The sequence below is a fragment of the Daldinia vernicosa genome, assembly GCF_022497035.1.
Source record: "Daldinia vernicosa strain CBS 139.73 unplaced genomic scaffold F5Y00scaffold_4, whole genome shotgun sequence".
Taxonomy (NCBI): Eukaryota; Fungi; Ascomycota; class Sordariomycetes; order Xylariales; family Hypoxylaceae; genus Daldinia; species Daldinia vernicosa.
In genome coordinates this window covers 575,353-595,591 of record NW_025953920.1, presented here as the reverse complement: position 1 = coordinate 595,591, position 20,239 = coordinate 575,353, and the positions used below count along the sequence as shown (strand labels likewise).

Below are 20,239 nucleotides of genomic sequence, written 5' to 3'. Positions count from 1 at the left end.
CAAGGGAAACGAGTATCTTATGATTGTTTGAGGAACCAAGTTCAGGTTCTTTTGGTGAATGCTTGACTTGACTTATGTGAATATTAAATCGTATTACTATATTAAATGGAATTCGACGTTTAACAAATGACGAAGTCACGCTAGGTACTATTCTCTAGGTACGTACCTTGGATGTGGGTCATTCTATGTAGTACGTAGGTACCTATGTACCTTCATAATTCATTTTGCAGATCCAAAGATCCAAAAATTCAAAAGTAACTTTGTACCCCCGGTCAATAATTTGATCCTCAAATCGTCAACTCAACCATCCATCCATCCATCCATCCCGCCTTGTCGCAACAAACCCCAATTGCACCACCCAAGATCAAGTCACCCCGTCGACACAAAGGATGGCGGGTGGTCTAGTCAAGTACCGACACTTGAGTCGGAAGTCGTCCCATCGACAAGCCCTACTGCGCAACTTGGTCACAGCCCTCGTCCAGCACGAATCCGTCCGAACGACGTGGCCCAAGGCCAAAGAGACCCAGCGCCTAGCCGAAAAGCTCATTACCCTCGCTAAGAGGAACAACGAAACCAGCAGGCGGAAAGCAACCGGTATATTATATGTACGATTGCCCTCTTCTTCCCTCCCTCATAACACTCACTAGCGAACTTATATATATATATATATGGCAATCCCAACTCGGAAGCAGATATATATAAAATAAAAATAAAAAAGAAATCTAATCGCTAACTCCCATCCCCCCCACCACAACCACAGACCCCGCACAACCTCCTCCCCAAGCTCTTCGGCGAGCTGCGCCAGCGCTACGCCGACCGCCCAGGCGGCTACACCCGCGTCCTGCGAACGGAGCCCAAATCCCGCTACGACCAGGGCGACTCGGCCATTCTCGAGCTCGTCGACGGGCCCAAGGATCTGCGCTTCGCCATGACGGCCGCCGCTTTCGCGCGCGAGCAGCGCCTCGGCCGCCCCCACAACGCCCTCACCCTGCTCAACCGCCAGAAAGTCACGCGGTTCCGGCCCGGCGGCCAGGCTGCCTTCGACGAGATGGTGAAGAGGGTGGAGGGGCTACGGCTGGGTGGTGGTGGCAAGGGAACTAGCGGGCGGGATGCTGGTGCGCAGGGTTCGGCGGAGGCTCCTGCTAGTTAGAGAGGGTATGGTTGGTTTTAGAAGGGAAAGGGAGAAGAGTCTGGTCTGGTCTGGTCTGGTCTTGCTACTACGGATGGAAGTCTAGGAACACCGAATCTACAACGCCCAAGCTCTGGTAGTGATACTACCGACCTCAAGTGTTTCAAGTTCGAAGCCGTGGGAGTATCGGGAGAAGAACGAATAGACGTACCATTATAACCTACCAGAAGAGGAATTGAACCCCTCCAAGGCCAGGCGTGACAACGGCTGTTGTACGAATCATGTACCATAACTATAACCGTAACCGCAACGTATACAAAAAAAGAAAAGAAAAGAAGAAAAAAGTCCCAATTCACAAATCCACCGCTCAAAAACCGCCTATGTATAAACCCCTATCTACTAACTTTCTCATACAAAATCAAACGTATCCCCTTTCTCCTTAATCATCCTACCCACCCTCTTAGACCCAACAACCCTCTCCAGTTTCAGTAGATCATACCGCGAGAACATGACCCTGACGGTCCCCCTCCCCGGTTCCAGCTTCAGCTCCCTCTCGCTGCGCCCTAGATACCCGTCCACAATCTCCTTGTAAAAGGTCGGGTTGTCAGGCAATCCGTACATGACGACGCGACGCACGCCCCGCAGCGCGTACCGCCGGAAATGGTGTGCGCGCTCCGTATACAGCAGGACTTGGTGCCGACCGCTCGCGAAGTGGGACCGCGCGCGCGATGCCTCCGGCACGTCCGCGTACTCGGATACCGCAGCGAACGCGAGACCCGCGCAGGCAGGGGAGGTGGCGAAGTAATTGCGCACGCGCACGAAGTCGAGGTACGAAGGCACGAATATTAGAGTGCCGCTGAGGTCCTGACCCCTCGCGCGTTTCGTCAGCGCCGGTATGACCGCGCTGGTGAAATACTCGAACCTAGCGTCGGGCTCGGCGGCTATGGAGGGGGCTTCGAACCGCGAAAACGTCTGCTTAGCCTTGACGCCGAGCTCTTCGATGGCGCCGGGATAAGCCTCGGGTTGTACGCGTAAGCGGCCGGCCCAGTTGGTACCGAAGCGGCGATGCAGCTCGACGAGCTCGGGCGTGTTGAAGGCTGATAAGACGAGCGTCTGTCGGAAGTTCTCGGCCTGCTTGTCGAGGTACCACTCGCGGACGCGGCTAAAGTCGCAGTCGTGGGCCTCGCGCGGCTGGAGGTTGAGGTGCTCGAAGATGTATTCGACGTGCTCCCAGTTTTGCATAAGTAAAGCGTCGGCCTGGTCGACGACCACGACCTCGATGGAACTCAGGAAGTCGAAGTCTACCTTCTTGTCTTCCTCAGATCCGATGGCCATGCGCAGGCCGAGGGGAGATGCTATTAGGATATCTGAATTGTAGAATTGCGCAAAGTATTTAATGGTCTTCCGGGTGAACTTGACGCCTATGCGGAACATGTCATCGTCGTTGCCCTCGAAGAGCTCCCGGAAATCTTCTGGGCGATCCTCTGTGAACTTGGCGTCCTTGTCAAGATATGACTCGTCGAAGCGTTTTCTGTTTTCCTGCTGCCCCGGTTCGCACAGGGCGCAGATCATGTTGACCATATTAACGGCTGAGTTTCGAGTTGGAAGTAGCATTAGTACTTTCGGACGCGTAAAACCTTGATCTCTCGGCTCGAAGTCGCTGTTCTCGACTTCCTTTGAGAGTTTAGCATTGTTCTTGATGACTCGGTCTCGAGTTCTGAATTATAGTTAGCTAATCATAGCTTTAAAAGGTATCCAAGGAAGACATACTTGAAGACATGATTGACGCTGTGAAGACATGCCATTCGGCGTAAGTTTTCGGCATTCCTCGTAGTTCTCCCACAGAATAATACATCGTTATAGGCGAAGGTTAATGGATATAAAACTTGCTCCAGCTTGTCAAATTCTGGGTGCTTTCGGTTGGCCGTTTCGGCAAGTCGATGTTTGAGTTTTAAGCTGGATGGTCCGGATATAGGGGGCGGGAGCGCTGGAGGTTGAGCTACATCTTTTCCAGGAAAGTTTCGTATTAATCGCCAACCATTCTTCTCGGAATGAGACTGAGAGTACTCGTTATTTTGAATGGCCTTTAGACGCTTTTGCACCTCGTCTTGATCTGGGTTGACGAAGTGAGTCTCGAATGGATCGGATGAATCTGGAATATCTTCATCGTCATCGTCATCCGTTTCGATCTCATTTTCTGGCCCCTCTTCCGCCTCCTCCACATGATCGACATCTCGTTCTTCATCTTCGTCGGTTACAGTAGCCCCCTTTTGCTCAAGTTTACCGGACTTGACTTCCTCAGATTGAGTGTCAAGTTTTCTTCTTTTGGCGCTTGGAGCTGATGATTCTTTAGATAAACTCTGCATTAGTGCAAAGTAAGGTCGGCCTGTAGTTTGCTCCTGTTCATCTTCTGATCCAGAACCTTCAATCTCAGATGCTACGTCTGATGGAAGCTGTTCTTCTTCTTCAGACGCTTCATCTTCTGAGTCCCTATAAGAAATATTAATGATCAATTCTTCATTAAAATGGAAAAAGAAAGAAAGGAAAATGAGCCTTACTCGGACTCGATGATTCTTGCGCTGTCAAACGTTCTTTTTCCATTAAAACTTCCTCCGCGTCCTCGTCCACGTCCTCCTCCCCGACTTCCTCCCCTTCCTCTACCTCTACCTCTAAAAGCACCTCCCCGGTGAGCGGCTCCTCTGGATTTACCTCGCATAATATAAGCTTAGTGAAAATGAAAATGAGAATGAAAATGAAATGTAACCTAGAGTTTAAAAATTAAAGTTGTATTATTCATCCATAAGGGAAATTCTAAATTGATGGCCGCCATCAGCCTTGCAGAATTTCTTGCACGCAAGCCTCATGTTGTGGGTCCTTCACAACGCTCCACACCAATCGCTACGTAAATACCCCCTTACCCCCTGTAAACCCAGACTCTTTAAATCCTTATCTTCGCGTCCCCTCCAAAAATCCTCAGCCTTGCCCACAACCCACTGCGAAACCCCCACTACGCCCAGAACGTGAAAATTACAACGTCGCCAGCGAAAAAAAAAGAAAAAGGAAAAGGGAAAAGAAAAAAAAGTTCAATTAATTGGACTGAGAGAACAGCGAACTACGATACTTGTCGTTATCCTCCTCCCCCCCTTTTCTCTCCTCCGTAAAATAAATCCGGCCTCCAAAATACCGCAATCATGGCCGTGGATACGGAACCGTTCCTTCATCTGGCGCGACCTTTGGCACCGACGACTCTGCATTTCCAGAGCCATCTTTCCCCGCTCTCCGTTAACATCCTACCACAAGTATGTCTATGTCAATTCCTACCTACCGCCTTGTTCTTGTCTATATTCCGTCTAAATTCCTCTCTTCTCTTCTTTTCGTCCCTATCACTTATGTTAATACCAATACCAACTAACAGTAATAAATAATAGGCCATCCTTTCCGTCCTCGACCATGCCACCCGCCGCGATATCAGCCCCGCGCCGACGAGCTCCTCCCGCGTCATCGGCGCGCTGGTCGGCACCCGGTCCGAAGATGGAGGCGAGGCCATCGTAGCCTCGTCGTTTGCCATCCCCCATACCGAGAACGAGGACCAGGTCGAAGTCGACGTTGAGTACCAGAAGAACATGCTGTCGCTGCACCTGCGCGCCCACCCCCGAGAGGTCCTGCTCGGCTGGTACACCACCTCCCACGAGCTCAACTCCTTCAGCGCCCTCATCCAGAACTTCTTCGCTAGCCCCGAGACCGGCACTTTCCCCCACCCGGCCATCCACCTCACCGTCTCCGCCGAGCCCGGTACCCCCGTCCGCACCCGCGCCTACATCTCTGCTCCCATCGCTGTCAATGCCGAGCGCGCCTCCGAGTCTTGCCTCTTCATCCAGGTGCCCCACCGCATCGCCTATAACGACGCCGAGCGTTCTGCTCTCGACCTGATCTCGAGCGCGCGGGACACCGAGGCGCGCGCCGCCCCCGTCATCTCCGACATCGAGTCGCTGACCCGCAGCCTGGAACACGCGCAGGACCTGCTCGACCGGGTATCCGACTACGTAAGCGGAGTCATCGACGAGGAGAACGAGCCTAACAACGCTCTGGGCCAGTACCTGATGGAGGCGCTGTCTCTAGCGCCCAAGGTCGACCCCACGAGGGTCGAGTCCGACTTCAACAACCACATCCAGGACGTGCTGATGGTCAGCTACCTGGCCAACAGCATCCGCACCCAGATCGACCTCAGCCAGCGCCTAGCCACGGCCATACTAGCCACCGACGAGGGCGGTAAGACCGACAGCAAGGACGACAGCAAGGAGGGTGGGGACCGCAGGGGTGAACGGGGCGAGAGAGGCCGAGGCGGCAAGAGAGGCGGCCGCGGCGGTGGCAGAGGCGGCGGCCAGCGAGAGCCGCGTGAGCCTCGCGAGAACGGCGAGTGAAGCTCGTACACGCCCCCAAACCTAGAAGCCAAGTAATGAATAGACGAGATGTAGGTCCTACGTTGTGACGGGCTGGGCTTATCATGTACTCTATTAGCGTTGTTAAGAGAAGCGAGGCGGTGGCAAAAAGGGAAAAAAATCTAGTATGGATGGTCCTAAGAACGATGGTGATGGTGGTGGTGGTGGTGGTGGTAGTAGAAGTAGTAGGATCAAAAGGGGCCGTCAGTGCGGCGTCTACCTACCGCATATACAAACGCATACGCATTGGCAAGGGGCGATGAAAAAGGGTCGCGAAGCAACTTGTGAAAGATGCGCAAGTCGTCGTCCTAGGCGTTCGCGTCCGGTTACTTGGGGGATATCTTCAGTCTTTATTTAGAAAGGGAAAATGCTATTGCAGCAATGAAAAACAAGATTCTGAAACTCCTCACTAGTAATTATTATTTATTCCCCTACACGGCAAAACACCATCACACGCATAACTCTATTGACTCGTAGAATAACTGAAACTTAAGGTGGAATAATGTGTAAGATAACTTTGTTGCTTGCTTTACTCTACGCCTTATAAAGCAAATACTATATCTTGCGATGTTAGGTATTCGTAACCTAGTTACCGTCACTGTAGAGAAGAGTCCGTCCCTTTTACTTCAAAACAGAATGGGAATAATACCGGACACCTTCAACTTCGATGCCCACTGATACGGGGATCGACGAGATCCCATCCTATCATCAACGTCTTCAGTGAAAAGCTTCACCCCTACACCAGAACGCCTGCCAATGATACCAATACAACAACCCGCCAATTTACGCCGGTGTCGTTGTCTCTGTAAGGTTCCCTTTATCCATCCGCCTTAAAACTGTCTTAAGTCCTCACCGAAAAGAATAAACACCACTAATGCTTGCTAACTTTTCATGCACGTGTTGCCTTGCGCGAGTTTTGGTCTAGATTCCAGTGGGTGGCTTTTGCGGCAGGGTGGCCGGATTGCCGTAGGTAGGTAAGTGGCTAAAGGTCTGGTTTGGTCCGGTCGGCGGAGGAATGCTCGGTTTGTTAGGCATCTGAACCGGCACTTGGGGCAGATGTACTGGAGGATGTTGAGGGAGGTGCTGGGGCTGGGGTGGGTGATAAGCCGGTAGCGAACTGTTAGATCCTTGCCGACTCATCCCGTAGCCTGGTCCACCTACATACGGTTGCGGTGGAGCGGGAGAGTTGCTGTATGCACTATAGGCTAGATGAGGCGACCCAACCTGGGGGCTACCGTGCCCGCCCATATTATAAGGGGGTAGCGGAGGTTGGACCTGTACCATGCCATTACCAGGGACAAACGACTGGGTTTTGGGATTAAATGCATGCCGATTGTAGCTCCCCGGAATAGGATGCTGGCTCTTTGGATCATGCGGGTTGGCATTCGCAGGAAGCTGTCCGAATGCGTAGGGAATACCAACTGGCCCTGGGTTTCCCGGGGTCTGAGGTTGGGGGGCCCGGCTTTGATACGGGCTTAATGGCGGAGCCTGGGTATAATTGGGTTGCCATTGTTGAGGCGGAGGGGTTTGGACTGGGACCGGAACCGGGACCGGGCCAGTATAAGCACCCACGGCGCCATTAGGTGGTGCAGTGTACCGTGGCGGAGTGACCTGCGTCTGAGGATACTTTAGATAAGGTTAGCTACGTGAATATAGAACGTGTTGAGAGAATACTCACCATTGGCATATTGCCGTACTGCGGAAATGTGCCGTTAGGCATCATGGGAGGGTAGGGCGGCGCAGGCGGCGCATAGGCCTGTGGTATCGGGGTTTGGTACGGCTGCTGCACAGGACTGCTATACTGTGGGTGCCCGATGGGGATATAATGAGGTGCGGTCCAATTAGGTTGGTGAGGATGGTAATACGGTTGATACTGTGACCGGGAATCAAAGCTCTCAGAGTCATCTCTTCGCTGCTTGCTTGTCTTTCCTCGCTTCCCAAGGGTTGACTTATCCTTTGCTGATACAGAACTTGCTCGAGAGATGCCATTCGCGTCGTCATTGTCTAAAATCAGTTAGTAGCTTGCTAACATACTTGGTAGAATATGAAATATCTCACCTGGTGTAGACTCTCCAGGTTTGTCAGAGCTACCAAAAATCCTCTCTCGGGCTTGTTTATACGCCTCTTCGCGCTCCTCTCTTGTAGGCCTGCCGTACAGTCAGTACTGAATCTGCGTTCAATATGTCAGATGCTTACTTCTCTTTCGTGGCAGACTTTTCCTTGCCATCACTTCCCACCTCGGAGGTTGCTTTGGATGGACTGGTACTAGCTTGTCCTGATCCACCTTCCTCGCCACGCCGCATGATCTTCTTGGGCAGGAGTTGCGGAGGCGTCGTAGTAGTATTGCTACTAGGGGCATTACCCACGATACTAGCCAAGGAGGGAGGAACTCGGCAGAAAGGAGTCCGAAAGATACGAACAGAACCTTGGATGGCTTCGAAAGAATGCGTCATGTGATAATAGTCAGCAAGCTTGTGGGTTAACATTCTGCAGAATGAGTTATTCGGTGGAAGATCCATATAGGGCTCCCTGGTCAAGCATTAGCACACCTTAAAGGCTTACAGGAATCTTATCTATACTTACTTAGAGGTCTGAACAAAATTAATAACGTCCTGCTCTAGCCGTAGGAGGAAAATTCGATCTTTCGGGGATTGCATAGCTTCCAAAAGCTTCTCATCTGGGTTCTGACCATATATTGATGTAAAGGCATCGGACGACCCGTTCGCGATTCCCAGTGTCGGCGGTTGCTCTACTGGGGGCTGCTGACTGGAAGCACCGCTCTGTGGGGTGGCAATTCCCTTGTCTTGCAACTCGGGGAGTATTTGGACGATTCGTCTCTCTGGCATATCGCCAATTCTAAGACGATGAATGCGAGCTACTTCAGAGCCAATCCGGGAGTTAGCGATAAGTGACCCCCTTATCGAAAAGGACTCGTCCTCCTCTGCAGACGCTTTTACGCTAGCACTATCATCAGGGCGCAGTGACTCTTTTTCATCAAGCGCAAATGTAGTCCCCGAAGTAATACTCTTCCCGTCAATACTGGGCGCCTTGGTGCCCATCTCCGAGTTAGAATCAGCCCTTTGCGAAGCGTCATCAGATACTGACGCCCCATTGTCGTTCTTATTTTGTGTTTCGCCTATGGAAGACGAGGAGCCATTCACAATGAGACTAGGTGTGGACGAAGCGCTAGCGGTAGAAAGAGAGACATGTACGTTCTTCCCGCCTTGCGCAAGTCTAGTACCATCAACCACCACGCTACTGGGCGGAGCAACGGCTATACCATTTTCTTTAGAAACTAGAGGAGACTTGGCGGCAGCTACCGGACTATTCCCAGACGTGGCTGTGGTATCCTTAGTCGTCGCGACTGGGGTAGTGGAAGCGACAGCGGGTTGCAAGCGATGTTCCATAGCTGGTACAGCAACTCGAGGAGCCGAAACAACGGGTATATTTTCTTTAGGTTTAGACGCAACCACCTGGATTGCTTGTCAGCTAAATATCGATAGGGCAGGAGGGGAAGCAACGCGCAGAACTGAAGGCGAAGCTGAAGCTTAGAGCAGTCATACCTTGGCGAAAGACAATTTTTTAGGACCAGCGGTCGCGGGGGGTGCGGTCGCCATAGTTCGTAGGGATCGCGTTTAAAGCCGAGTACAATAGGCAAGGCGTATCACTTATTCTCGATAACGACAGAAAGAAAGGCGACGGCAATCTCGCAAGTTCTGATTAGAGCCCCGAACGAACAAATACACTTAACGATCGAGAGGACCAATAGCTTCGGTACGACGACGTCAGAATAGCCGGAAATCAGGAAAGAAAATGAACAAAAGCAGCCCTCGGGGAGTACGAAATCTGGCTAATCATTGTTGTGATCTGGATATCTCGAAATCGTATCGGAAGGTTCCAAGGTTCGAATATTGGAGCGCAGACGGCCGTGCTGAGGTTCTCAAGCTACTGATGATGAACTATGTGTAAGGTGCCGAAGAATGGTGGTGGGAGTGGTCGAAACTAGAATAGGGCTGCCGTCAGCATGGGAAGGAAGATCAGGGTGGGATGCGGGATTGGGGGGAGTGAAAAGAATAGAAGGGGAGTGGTAGGCTTAAGCCCAGACCAGATCAGTTAGGTCAGTTACTGGAATTACTGGAACTAAATGGGGATTGGATTGGTGGAAGGCGGTATAATAGCTGAGTGGTAATATACCTAGGTATATAGGTAGGTGTGTATGTGTAGGTAGGTATGTGTAGGTATGTATGTGTATAGAGAAAAGTCGGGTTGCACGTACATTTGTATGTATGTAGTCCTACGTAGTCCTATGAAGAATACCTACCTAGGTATGGAGGGTAGAAGTATGGCTCGTACTGGCAACTCGGTCGCAAAAGATTAGATCTAAAATGATGCGCAGGTGGTGGTATATCCGTATTTGGGTAGAGTCGTCATCCGCCTCAGGCACCAATGTGTTCTTCTGACCGACGATATTTTTAGGTAGATCGAGCCGTGCCGAAGATTGGATATAGCGTGACCGTGACGGAACCAAGAGGAAAATGAGGCTACCATATAACCTTTCCTCTCTTCCTAAATTGTAGATTTGGTTCGCCGTCGCACTTAGCCTTTCCGAGTAGTAAAAGGGCGACAGTGAAGTCCTTGCGTGCTCCAAAATGCGAAGGACGAAAATACAAAGGCTTGGTGGTTATGGATTGAAAGATCGGGGAAATCGATCGTGACCAAAACCAAATGAAGTAAAATCAAGTTTCAATCTTTCGTCCAGGTCGGGCCTGTTCTCGGTCTATGAACATTGCAACATTAAAAATGGGCAGGGCTTTTGGGACAAATCTTGGGGAGGCGCTAGTTAGCGAGTTAGCGAGTTAGCGCCTCAGTTTACCTGCCGCCTGCTGCCGGTAGGAGCCGTTGTCCCCTGATTGCGGCTGGTCACTCCCTTCTTTACTTTGCCTGTCCGAGTTTCAGATGAGGTCAGGTAGGACGGTGCACGGAACTTGTGATTTATGGCTGAGAAACTGTTCGCACCGCCACAATATACATAGGTAACATCCAAACTACCTTACCAGCTTACTTAATATCTCTAGATATTAGGAGACAGCATTAAGAGTCAACCTTGTCATCAAAGGACTGCGAAGAGTTGTTCATCAATCAAACAATACATTCGTATTAAAATATTTCAAAAAAACGCCAATTCCATCTCATTCTATTCAAACCCACTGTTCATTTTTTTTAACCCCAGACCGTCATTCTTCCTCTTCCTCTTCCTCTTTCTATCCCACCCTCATAAGAGCCAGTCGACCTCACAACAGCCATGTATCGACGGGGTCCTCCAAAATCTACCCCCACGAGTGTACAATGCCAAAAGTGCCTTAAAAGAGATATGTCTTACCCAATCCAGTTCTTAAAGAATCCTACTGACATTTTTTAGCACGTCACTACTCATACGAATGTAAAGCCACAACACAAGAGCGGCCTTACGTCTCAAGACCGTCTCGGACACAGCAACTCTTCAACCCAAAACTTGTTCCAAAGCTGGCCAGTGACACCCCAGATGCCTTACAGAAGCAGTATGGATTACCTAGAGACACTAAACCTAGGCACCACTAATAGTTTTACAGGAAAGGTGTGGCTGATGAGGAACTAGCCAAGAGAGAAGCCGAAAGGGCGAAGAAGCGAGAACTAGAGGAAGATGAATCGGGTGACGAATCTCCGAAACGTAGGAGATCAGCTTCTTATGATTCTGTGTCTTCCATATCTACGAGGCGGTCCGCTTCACCGCCACTCCGAGCCCAGCAATCCACTGCGGCTCATCCAGACGTTCCTAGGAGAGAGAATAGTCATAGCGTGCGAGGGGATTCATATAGTTCCGCCAGCGATTACAATCGGCGCGACGACTCAAACTCCCGGAGGTCAACCAGAAATGACAGCCCACTAGGTGGACTTGCTAGACGGTCAAGATCACCAGTACGGGATGATAGCCCTGTACGAAGTCATTATGATGCAAGAGATGAAGCCCCGAGACAAAGGTCTCCGGACAATCGGCGCAGAAGATATTCTTCAAGTCCGAGCAAATCCCCACCGCCACGCGAACGGCGACAATTTCGTTCCAGATCTCCGGATGAACCCAAAAGGCGTAACAGAAGCCCTCCGCGGGACTACGAAAGACAGACAAGCCGGGACCCAACACCTACTCATAGAAACGACCGAAGACGTGGAGGGGCACCGCCGCGTCGAGAGCAGCGCGAGCGCAGTCTAAGCCCCTTCTCCAAGAGATTAGCTCTTACGCAGGCAATGAACACGAGTCGTTGAGATTGGGTATCATAGTATTAAGTTAAAGGAAAACCCGTTCTACTTAAAGCTTACGGAGTACATATATTGTAATTGAGTCCACTTTTCCCCAATGCTGTAAACCAAACGCCGTAGCCATGCAAATTCAATTCCTCACGATATCCTCATTCATTATCCTCATCCTCGCGTTCTCTCCGCTCCTCTTCCTCTTCCTCCCTCTCTCGTACCCGTACACCCTCAACTAACGCAACACCATCCATGCCTGCTGTCTCAACACTTCCCTCGTCGCCATTCTCCACAGGCTTGGCCGCCTTCTTCGCTGCGTCCTGGGCATTTGAAATACGCTCCCTAACCAGCCTCGCAATAGCATTGTCTGTTCGCACATTGAGAATCTCCAACTTCTTATCTAGATCCCTCTTAAGGTCCCAGTTCGGTTTCTTCGGCTGGAGCTTGAACAGGTCGACGCCCTTGTCGTCTTTTGCGTCTTCGGCAGCTTTCCGCTTGATCTCGGCCTCCACCTCGGCCGCCTGTTCTTCCAGCGTCGGCCCTTCCATGCCCAGTGTTGGCGGCGCCTCGAACCCTAGCTTCGGGCCTCTCATCTCAGGGTCATAGTTGCGGCCTGATAGGTGAAGACGTGCTACGGCATCTTCTGTTTCCGCGGTTTTCTGGGCTTCTTCTGCGGATACAGATGCGGGCGCTATAGGTGGCGATGCTGAACGTTCTGACTCTGGAGGCGCGATCTCGTCGGCGGGTTGTTTGCGCTTTAGGTTCTTGAGCTTAGCAAGTCGCGCCTTGCGATCGTCGGCTGCTGCGCTGAGTGTTGCTTGTGACGTTGACATTTTCGTATTTTCGTATTGTGTCAATTATATTTTTCTCGTCTTATTCGGAATGGTGAGGAAGCAAAGGCTTGTTTAAAAAAGCGCCGACAATGGTGTTAAGCTTAAGCTTAAGCTTAGAAAAAGTAAAAGTACAGGCAAGAGGTACGACACGGCGGTTTGGAAAGAGGTAGTCGGTAGTTATTACTTATCGATAAGAATATGATCTGCGATAAGGAAACTAACCCCCTGCTATGCAACTTTTAGCGGATCTTCTAGTTAAATGCTTCAAATGCTTCAACATCTAGAGAAATGCCGCCCTACGATATCCGATTCTGTATACTATCGACACTCTAGAGGTAGTGTACCTCCAAATTCCTATAATGGTAGACTTTTAGGCTTGCATTCACTTTTATTTTCTCTTAGAATTACAACGCTATGCCCGCAAGTGGTCATGAAAATGCCTAATTGTCAACTTCACATCGATCGAATCCATCTGCCCGCACTGGCAATAATTTTATCTTTTCGATCATGACAACACCATTCATATGTCGCCAATGCATAGCCCGGCTTTCCCAATCTCATTCTGTGCGAATAAGTCCTAGGCGTTTCGAACTACATGCTCAAGCCATCTCGACAGCAGCGCCGCAGTCGATATGGTCTTTTCCAGCAGAGCAAAGACGGGAGCCCTCGAATGGATACGATGTTGCGGATAACCACGGGACTGGACTTCCTACATACGATCCAACTTTGTTTCCGCAAACATATCAAGGCGAGCCAATTGCAGAGAGCCAACCCGCTTGGGATGGCCATTTTAAGAAGTTTATTCCTCGACATCGACCAGAGCTAAATAAACTCCGTGACCTACCAGTCAGAGGTCCTCATGACCTACAGAAAAAGATACTACAATCTCTGGGAGACTACAGCATCGTATATAAAGATCTGATGCACACGTATGGTCTGTCCCCTAGAGAAGCACGCCATGCGATAAGCCAACTGGAAAGACTTCTCGGAGGGCGGTCGGCGATGGAAGCTGGAACACGGCTCGAGCATTTTAATGCATGGAAAATTCATTTCATAGGGCTGTTGGAAATAGTCTCTGGCTCGCATAGTGACCCTGGAGCTGGTGACGATTTATCCAAGCAGCCTTTATGGACACCTTCGAGGAAGCAAGACTCAGAAGCAATGAAGGAAATATGGCAGAGACAAAACCAAACAAGACGCGAGTCCCTATGGCCGCATATAATAATATCTGCGTTTCTTTCGCACCTTGGCACAATACCCAGTCTTATTCGGGCTACATTTCAGTCCTCATGGTGCCCAAGCTACGTCGTGGAGGATATAGTTTATCTCCTTTCCCGGACTTTAGATGATAACCGGACCAGCAAGAGTGACCAGCGGCAAGTCACCGAGCTCATCTTCTTCTTGCTTAAGAACAGTACCCCAAGGTATATGGTTCTAGAGCAACTGGTGATTCGGAAAGTCATCTCCTCACTACCCACATCTAAGTTGGTTGAACTTCATGAAGACCTGAAAAATATCGAGCATCCGTTACAACATAACACGTTACTACATTTCGCGAGCCGCTTCGCCCGTGATTCGAGATATAAAGTGCACGCAGCTGAAATCATACATTTTCTTTCGAGCCGTCCTGGGTTCGACATTAATTCGCCAGCGGCGATCAGCACCTGTACCTCTCTCCTCTCGGTGGAAGAGGGTAACTTACCGGGTGACCATGCAGCCCCAGACGAACTATTCAAAATGCTCTTGGACGCCGGGTTCCAGCCGAATATACTTACTCTATCCGCACTCATGCGGAACTTTTGCATTCGCGGACGAGTCGAAGTCGCACTGAGCATATTTGATCTCTTAGCCGAACGTGGTATCGAACCGGACCCTAACATATTCTCGATTCTCATTAACGGCGCAAAGTATGCTTTAGATTTTGAATCGCTCTGTCGTATTGTTACCATAATCGAGGCGCGCAAAGTCTGGTCCCTATACCTTGTGAATGATGTCTTAGACTTCATATACCAATACAATGAGTCTCGACGACAGAATAAGCGGAGACAACGGAAAAGGGACACAGCACGCGCCTGGAGATTGATGGTTCAGGTATACATGAAGTTTTTTAAACTCGCCCCATTGCAAAAGCTCACTCTCTTCCCACTAGAGAATCTACTTGCCACGCGCCCAGAGCAGATATCTCCCAAGTTAAAAGGAGTCGATCGACTTATTGCTAGGCTGAAACCACTACCGGATGCATTGCTCATGCGGCCAGACAGCATCACCCTAGCGCTCATGTTTAGAGTCCATTTCTGGACTATTCACAGTACAGGACCTTTACGAATGTATTATAACTACTTCATGAAGCTTTTAAATAAGGGTGATCCGATTATAACCCAAATCATAAAAGACCAGGGAACTATGGTTTTTGACACATTCTTGCGGAATTTTATGCAATTCGGTTCAACCTTCGAAAGCGGTATCCGCATAGTACAACGTATGCATGACCGCGCAAACCAGGAGATGAAAAAGCTCGGGAAGAACGTACTTCATCCGCAGCCGTCGGTCCACACCTACACGATATTAATGACGGGCCTCAGAAATCATAAACACACTCGAGGAGTACTCGTGACTCTCAACATGATGATCAAGGAAGGCATCGTGCCCAATATCGTCACCTGGAACGCTGTGATCGGAGCCCTACTTCAGAAAGGTTATCTAGAGGAAGCGGTTAGGGTCATGCGAAACTTGAAGCAAGTCGGGCTCGAGTCGAACGCTCGTACGGTGAAGGAAATTACCAACGTGTCTAAATTCAAGAAGAAATGGGTTGCTACCTTAATGAGGAAGTTAGACGAAAAACCCACGGACATTAGTGACCAACGCCTGTTCACTAAGTCCCTGCTACGTAGATGGGAGAAACCCGACGATCGATTGATAGGCCGTCGGTCTCCACGAAGAGGTCACAGGATAAGCCACGAGCGCCATGAGCGCCATGAGCTTACCCAGCCAAGTACAGCATTTTCTGATACAGCCTGAGCTGAGACATACATGACTGCGTGGGATGGTCTTGCGGTCCTACTTGTACTACCTGAAAAAGGGGGGGCACTACTTATACTTCAAGTTTAGGGGGTGCTCGCTTCACCAATTCCCTCATTACAGGTACTCTACGGACTATACACTATGTACTGTATATATACTGGGCTATTTAGCATCGGGTCGGGGCAGCATATCTCGGTTACACTAGACGATAGATACCCTCTCCCCGTCATATTAGATCACAAATATAGAATTAAATCCAAACTACAGTATTCAAAGTTCCCGAGACTATTCGGATCATTACAGGTGTAATAGCCACCTCAGTACTATATACCTACCTACCGCTCCAGACAAGATTAAGTCCGATTCTGCCTGGTTACGAAACACAACGTATAAATGGTATGTATGTGTGCTTTATTTATACACATCTACCTATTCAAACATAGCATATACAGGTATATATTGTACGTCGGTCTACCCTAACTATTATATAGAAAGTGATCCTAGAATTCCCCAGTTGCTCATAGTATCTAGTTAGATACTATTTACGGAATAAATATTTACGATACCAAGTACTGACCCCCAGACCACCGTCCTAGGCAACTAGACAAGGGGCGCAAGACACTACCCCTCACGACATAAGACAACCGGTCAACACTTGAGGCAGAAAACCCAATTTTCAATAAAATCATTCGCTAATTTAAACAACAGCCCTGCTTCTTTTGCTAACTAGGCGCCCGGACGCCCTCGATGTATGCATTATAATAAATCGCCCTCGAAGGCCCCGCTTAGGTATCTATATAGAGTAGACGTCGAAAGAAAACAAAGCAAATATCTATACGGTAATAGGCAACAAGTGTATCGCTGCGAAATCCCACCGGCCTCTTACAACATCTGGGTACTAAATAGTTTTGTGCTAACTCATCAGGTAGGTTAGCGTATAGTTCGTGATTCCGTCGCCGATGAAACTCTAGGTATTATCTAGTATAAGTCTCAATAGTAATAACGACGCTTCCCGGGTCGGCGTCTAAGGCACAGGTTTAAATCCGCCGTCATCCCTCTCTAGTAGGAACTGGTCGATTGCGCTCTGCCAACAAATCAATGAGTATCATAATTTGTATCATTAAGGGGATACTTCCTACCCAGTCAATTGTGTTGCTGCCGTTCAATACGGTATCAAGCGGCACATTATTAGCAAAGTCTAAGGAAAAATCAAAAGATGGTATTATATGATCGAATGGGGGTGACGGCGCCGGAGCTGGCTGAACATCATTGTTCAGCAAGCTAGCTAGCGATCCGTCCCGAACTTCTGGCCTTGGTGGTGGCGGCGGTGGCGGCGGCGAGCGATTAACTGTAGGATCCTGCATTGATACTTTCCGGAGAATGGCACCCACAACCCTGGTGGCATGCGCTGCATCCTTGGAAGTTTGCCTTCTCTCGGCCCACATTTTGTAAGACGTCCCTAGAGCTTTCAATTTCCTTGATCGGTCCGCTGGGCTGCGAAACTGTGAGCTAGTGACTAAGAGCGTTCCTTGACTTGAACTCACCTGCTCGGTAGATTCTCCGTAAGATCTAGACATAATATCATTGACGCAATTAAAAAGTCGTGGAGTGTCAGGGCTGAGAGCATATATTTATCCTCATATATTCGGCCACCAGGCCTGCTCTCCTCCTCGTACTCGGCGTGTAGGTCAAGGATCCTAAGAGCCGCATCTCGACACGTATTCCGTGATCGATCATATACGGGGTTGTCTTTCTCGCGATTAAGATATGGGCGGTGTAGAACACAAAGGCTCTTGAGGTACATCAATTCCAACATAAGTCGATGCATGATGTCATGGGTCTGGTCCGTGAAACTATATGAGCGTATTGGTTTTATTTGTAATGAAGGAGGGACGTGCTCGCGGTACTGATGAAGTTCATCATTTAGCTTGGAAACCTCTTCGTATGGAGGAGGATGGATTGATAGTGCAAAGCGAATCACCCGGCGTAGCAATCGACACAGCTTTGATTTATGACATAAATACAAAGTAGAAGTGGGCTCAGTAGCCGGTCGCGATGGAGGTAGAGTCATAACATTCTCATCAAAGTCGGAATCAAATAGATTGCTAGGCGATTCGGTATCACACTCGTCGTCCCGGATGATCGGAGGCATGCCTAGCTGAAACGAGAAGAGGACATCGAAAACCTCGATGAAAAAGAACGCTCGCCTACGAAGTTCGCCCTCAAAAGGCGTGATGTTAGAAAGGTATTTGGGGTCTCTATGATATCCCATACGTTGAGCAAGCCGGGCGACAAGTCCGAATTTAGCCCACAAGCTGGAGTCAATTTCCCTGTTCCTTTGCAATTCCGTATAGCTGTGCAACAGGAGTGCTTCAATGGAATAAGGCCCGGCGGACAGGTAATCCCCTGATACGAGACACTCGGTTGATAGCGCCCTCAGCTTGTCTGGGAGCGTTGCTACCGATTCATCGCTTTCGCCTCTCATGATAGTTATCGACGCAGCGACCCATAGCATAGAAGCAAGGCAGCTCAGCCACAATAAACTAGTAGATGACGGATCATCCCAGAAAGCATCATACTCTCTTTGAAATTTCGTGGTATGAATGTATGGAGCGGTCATAAATTTGTGGCGGAAGTAAACCAAGATGAGCGCATCCGTCTTGGACTTGGGCGGCAATCGTGTAACAGCCTGCGAGAGAGTTATAGGTACTAACTTGCCAAAGAGAACATCCGTACTATCCGCGGTGTCCTTCAGCGGTGGGGGCGAGGGAGTAGGAGGCTCATCCGTCTCAGTTCGGAGAATGCCCTGGATATCATGAATACTCTCAAGAATTGAAGCCCAGTGAGTAGCGCCGACATAACTATGCTCGCCAAGCGTAGTAGGGAGAAGCGGACCTCCCGATCCGGACGCCGCCAAACTCGGTGGTGAACTCAGGTCAGAGCGAGTCTCAATGGTCTCCGTTCGCTGGTCCGAACTTGAAGGGGTATCGAGAGTAGGCTCTCGATTGCGCGTAGTATAGACCAGATTGTTAACCATTTCCTCAAGTTTCTGGAGACGGACCTGCAGGACGGGACGAGACATTGGCTCATGCCTAGCCCGGACATCTGCCTGCGGCCGCGAATCCGTGCGAGCCTTGCGAGAGGCACGAGGCGCATATTCGCAAAAATTGGCCTCGCCACTTTTGACGCACCTCTCACAGGGCTGTTGGCGGTCACATTTCACCCTATCAGAGGGTGATGAGCTAGAATAGTATACGGGGGAACAAGGAAGTGCCACTCACTTGCGCGTCCGGCATAGTAGACAAGATACAGGAGGACGATTGCGCTTTTGGATCTTTCGTTGGACTCCCTCGGTCGGCTGCGCTCGAAAGACACTTGTCTGGTAGCTACCGGGCCGAGAGTCCATCGTGCCCGGGGTAAGACTTCACGACCACCTGCAGTCAATAATATGAGAGTCGGATTGAAACGGTCGGAAATAAAGTCCAGCTCACGGCCTCAGCGAAGTCAAAAACAGTGTAAAAGGAATACTCCCCCCTCCGCGCGGTTGCTCAGGCGAGGACTTAAGAGAATGCCTGATTGAGAAGAAGTCCGGTAGTACGGCGGGAAAGGGAAAAAGAAAGGAAAAAAGCTACTGGCAAATACCTTCAAATGGCTCTGGATGCTGAACTAATGAAACCTTCTTTGGAGTTTCCCCGGCGCAGGTGCAGACGGTTATCGGAAACAAGGGAGGAAATGCACCTGGAAACTCCGCTGTGACCATTCCTAAACAGGTAAACTCCCAGCTTATCTTGGCATTGCCCCATTCGAACTTGCGACCGACGGAATATCCCCGGCTGGATTTAAAGATAGCTCCTTACTCTTTTTCTCTTCGCAAATACGGCCAAAACGGCCAAAACGCCGACCCGTCTCTAGCCCTTTGCTTTTCTTTCGGGAGTTATTTTTAAACCTAATCTCCTAAACCTCCCAAGCTTTGAGAAAGGTACGGCCATAAAATTTCAAGTCCTTTACTACCGTTCGCTTAAACCCATATCCACTTACGTTTTGTCCGGCGCGCCACTTATTAACCGATGATTTCAAATTGCAACTATGACAATTTTCTGCCAGGGCCACTACACTCCGAGTGGCTACCTACCTCTAATTCAATATAACTATAGGTACATAGATACTTCATGCTTCTCGCAGATTAGCGGTCCAAAACACGCCCTAATGATTTTCCTAATGGGGTATCTCTTACCTCCCCCCCAAGACGCCATCGACTGATTTTTGACGACGTGATACAAACACGACTAGGTATCTCATTTCGTTCAACGGTCTCGAAAACGTACGACCTCTAAGGCAACCCAAAATAACCATAATCGCTTAAGAGAAAAATTCGAGAACGACGATCTTGCTTCGGATCGAACCAAATGCTCCGGGATCGAGATCCAATCTCTCATCTCGACTTGTCTGGCTCCACTTACCGCGAGCATCATCCTTCCCTTTTTGTATCTTCCCTTGACAGCGGGGTCGAGACTCAGATCGAGTTGCAAGAT

General features: G+C 49.7%; 8 protein-coding genes across 8 annotated transcripts; 4 read left to right on the top strand and 4 right to left on the bottom strand.

Moving 5' to 3' along the window:
- Nucleotides 1-389: 389 nt before the first annotated feature.
- F5Y00DRAFT_257847 (ribosomal protein L17) lies at nucleotides 390-1,150 on the top strand (the record flags this gene model as incomplete). Its single annotated transcript, XM_048010614.1, has 2 exons — nucleotides 390-605; nucleotides 761-1,150. The coding sequence occupies 2 exons, from the start codon at nucleotides 390-392 to the stop codon at nucleotides 1,148-1,150; spliced, it is 606 nt and encodes a 201-aa protein (XP_047869118.1).
- Nucleotides 1,151-1,369: 219 nt separating this feature from the next.
- On the bottom strand, nucleotides 1,370-3,913 carry F5Y00DRAFT_225696 (DUF1253-domain-containing protein). Its single transcript, XM_048006202.1, has 3 exons — nucleotides 3,688-3,913; nucleotides 2,900-3,619; nucleotides 1,370-2,846 (listed from the first exon to the last, which is right to left on the bottom strand). The coding sequence occupies exons 1-3, from the start codon at nucleotides 3,843-3,845 to the stop codon at nucleotides 1,538-1,540; spliced, it is 2,187 nt and encodes a 728-aa protein (XP_047869117.1). The 5' UTR covers nucleotides 3,846-3,913; the 3' UTR covers nucleotides 1,370-1,537.
- A 324-nt stretch (nucleotides 3,914-4,237) lies between these two features.
- F5Y00DRAFT_134429 (Mov34-domain-containing protein) lies at nucleotides 4,238-6,047 on the top strand. The gene is made up of 2 exons (XM_048004254.1): nucleotides 4,238-4,428; nucleotides 4,558-6,047. Exons 1-2 carry the CDS (start codon nucleotides 4,321-4,323, stop codon nucleotides 5,548-5,550), a joined length of 1,101 nt encoding a protein of 366 aa, XP_047869116.1. The 5' UTR covers nucleotides 4,238-4,320; the 3' UTR covers nucleotides 5,551-6,047.
- Nucleotide 6,048: 1 nt separating this feature from the next.
- On the bottom strand, nucleotides 6,049-9,346 carry F5Y00DRAFT_134484 (uncharacterized protein). Its single transcript, XM_048004256.1, has 6 exons — nucleotides 9,132-9,346; nucleotides 8,152-9,041; nucleotides 7,765-8,097; nucleotides 7,627-7,715; nucleotides 7,247-7,572; nucleotides 6,049-7,194 (listed from the first exon to the last, which is right to left on the bottom strand). Exons 1-6 carry the CDS (start codon nucleotides 9,183-9,185, stop codon nucleotides 6,490-6,492), a joined length of 2,397 nt encoding a protein of 798 aa, XP_047869115.1. The 5' UTR covers nucleotides 9,186-9,346; the 3' UTR covers nucleotides 6,049-6,489.
- A 1,147-nt stretch (nucleotides 9,347-10,493) lies between these two features.
- On the top strand, nucleotides 10,494-11,940 carry F5Y00DRAFT_134434 (zinc knuckle-domain-containing protein). Its single transcript, XM_048004255.1, has 3 exons — nucleotides 10,494-10,937; nucleotides 10,991-11,126; nucleotides 11,178-11,940. Exons 1-3 carry the CDS (start codon nucleotides 10,871-10,873, stop codon nucleotides 11,866-11,868), a joined length of 894 nt encoding a protein of 297 aa, XP_047869114.1. The 5' UTR covers nucleotides 10,494-10,870; the 3' UTR covers nucleotides 11,869-11,940.
- F5Y00DRAFT_134421 (cwf18 pre-mRNA splicing factor-domain-containing protein) lies at nucleotides 11,914-12,891 on the bottom strand. Its single transcript, XM_048004253.1, has one exon. It carries the CDS (start codon nucleotides 12,684-12,686, stop codon nucleotides 12,012-12,014), a length of 675 nt encoding a protein of 224 aa, XP_047869113.1. The 5' UTR covers nucleotides 12,687-12,891; the 3' UTR covers nucleotides 11,914-12,011.
- Nucleotides 12,892-12,940: 49 nt separating this feature from the next.
- F5Y00DRAFT_225688 (uncharacterized protein) lies at nucleotides 12,941-15,988 on the top strand. Its single transcript, XM_048006201.1, has one exon. It carries the CDS (start codon nucleotides 13,194-13,196, stop codon nucleotides 15,702-15,704), a length of 2,511 nt encoding a protein of 836 aa, XP_047869112.1. The 5' UTR covers nucleotides 12,941-13,193; the 3' UTR covers nucleotides 15,705-15,988.
- Nucleotides 15,989-16,041: 53 nt separating this feature from the next.
- Nucleotides 16,042-19,404, bottom strand: F5Y00DRAFT_225687 (fungal-specific transcription factor domain-containing protein). Its single transcript, XM_048006200.1, has 3 exons — nucleotides 18,989-19,404; nucleotides 17,252-18,931; nucleotides 16,042-17,201 (listed from the first exon to the last, which is right to left on the bottom strand). The coding sequence occupies exons 1-3, from the start codon at nucleotides 19,111-19,113 to the stop codon at nucleotides 16,757-16,759; spliced, it is 2,250 nt and encodes a 749-aa protein (XP_047869111.1). The 5' UTR covers nucleotides 19,114-19,404; the 3' UTR covers nucleotides 16,042-16,756.
- Between the last annotated feature and the right edge of the window lie 835 nt (nucleotides 19,405-20,239).

Excerpts from the sequence above, each read along its gene's own strand:
- F5Y00DRAFT_225696 (XM_048006202.1), bottom strand. The coding sequence starts at position 3,845 with ATGCGAGGTAAATCCAGAGGAGCCGCTCACCGGGGAGGTGCTTTTAGA. Across the intron at positions 3,620-3,687 it reads GCAAGAATCATCGAGTCCGA|GGACTCAGAAGATGAAGCGT; the intron begins GTAAGGCTCATT and ends TATTTCTTATAG. Across the intron at positions 2,847-2,899 it reads AGCGTCAATCATGTCTTCAA|AACTCGAGACCGAGTCATCA; the intron begins GTATGTCTTCCT and ends ACTATAATTCAG.
- F5Y00DRAFT_134429 (XM_048004254.1), top strand. The coding sequence starts at position 4,321 with ATGGCCGTGGATACGGAACCGTTCCTTCATCTGGCGCGACCTTTGGCA. Across the intron at positions 4,429-4,557 it reads CCGTTAACATCCTACCACAA|GCCATCCTTTCCGTCCTCGA; the intron begins GTATGTCTATGT and ends AATAAATAATAG.
- F5Y00DRAFT_134484 (XM_048004256.1), bottom strand. The coding sequence starts at position 9,185 with ATGGCGACCGCACCCCCCGCGACCGCTGGTCCTAAAAAATTGTCTTTC. Across the intron at positions 7,716-7,764 it reads AAGTCTGCCACGAAAGAGAA|GCCTACAAGAGAGGAGCGCG; the intron begins GTAAGCATCTGA and ends ACTGTACGGCAG. Across the intron at positions 7,195-7,246 it reads AGTACGGCAATATGCCAATG|TATCCTCAGACGCAGGTCAC; the intron begins GTGAGTATTCTC and ends CCTTATCTAAAG.
- F5Y00DRAFT_134434 (XM_048004255.1), top strand. The coding sequence starts at position 10,871 with ATGTATCGACGGGGTCCTCCAAAATCTACCCCCACGAGTGTACAATGC. Across the intron at positions 10,938-10,990 it reads CCAAAAGTGCCTTAAAAGAG|GTCACTACTCATACGAATGT; the intron begins ATATGTCTTACC and ends ATTTTTTAGCAC. Across the intron at positions 11,127-11,177 it reads CCAGATGCCTTACAGAAGCA|GAAAGGTGTGGCTGATGAGG; the intron begins GTATGGATTACC and ends ATAGTTTTACAG.
- F5Y00DRAFT_134421 (XM_048004253.1), bottom strand. The coding sequence starts at position 12,686 with ATGTCAACGTCACAAGCAACACTCAGCGCAGCAGCCGACGATCGCAAG.
- F5Y00DRAFT_225688 (XM_048006201.1), top strand. The coding sequence starts at position 13,194 with ATGACAACACCATTCATATGTCGCCAATGCATAGCCCGGCTTTCCCAA.
- F5Y00DRAFT_225687 (XM_048006200.1), bottom strand. The coding sequence starts at position 19,113 with ATGGACTCTCGGCCCGGTAGCTACCAGACAAGTGTCTTTCGAGCGCAG. Across the intron at positions 18,932-18,988 it reads CTACTATGCCGGACGCGCAA|GGTGAAATGTGACCGCCAAC; the intron begins GTGAGTGGCACT and ends ACCCTCTGATAG. Across the intron at positions 17,202-17,251 it reads ACGGAGAATCTACCGAGCAG|CCCAGCGGACCGATCAAGGA; the intron begins GTGAGTTCAAGT and ends ACAGTTTCGCAG.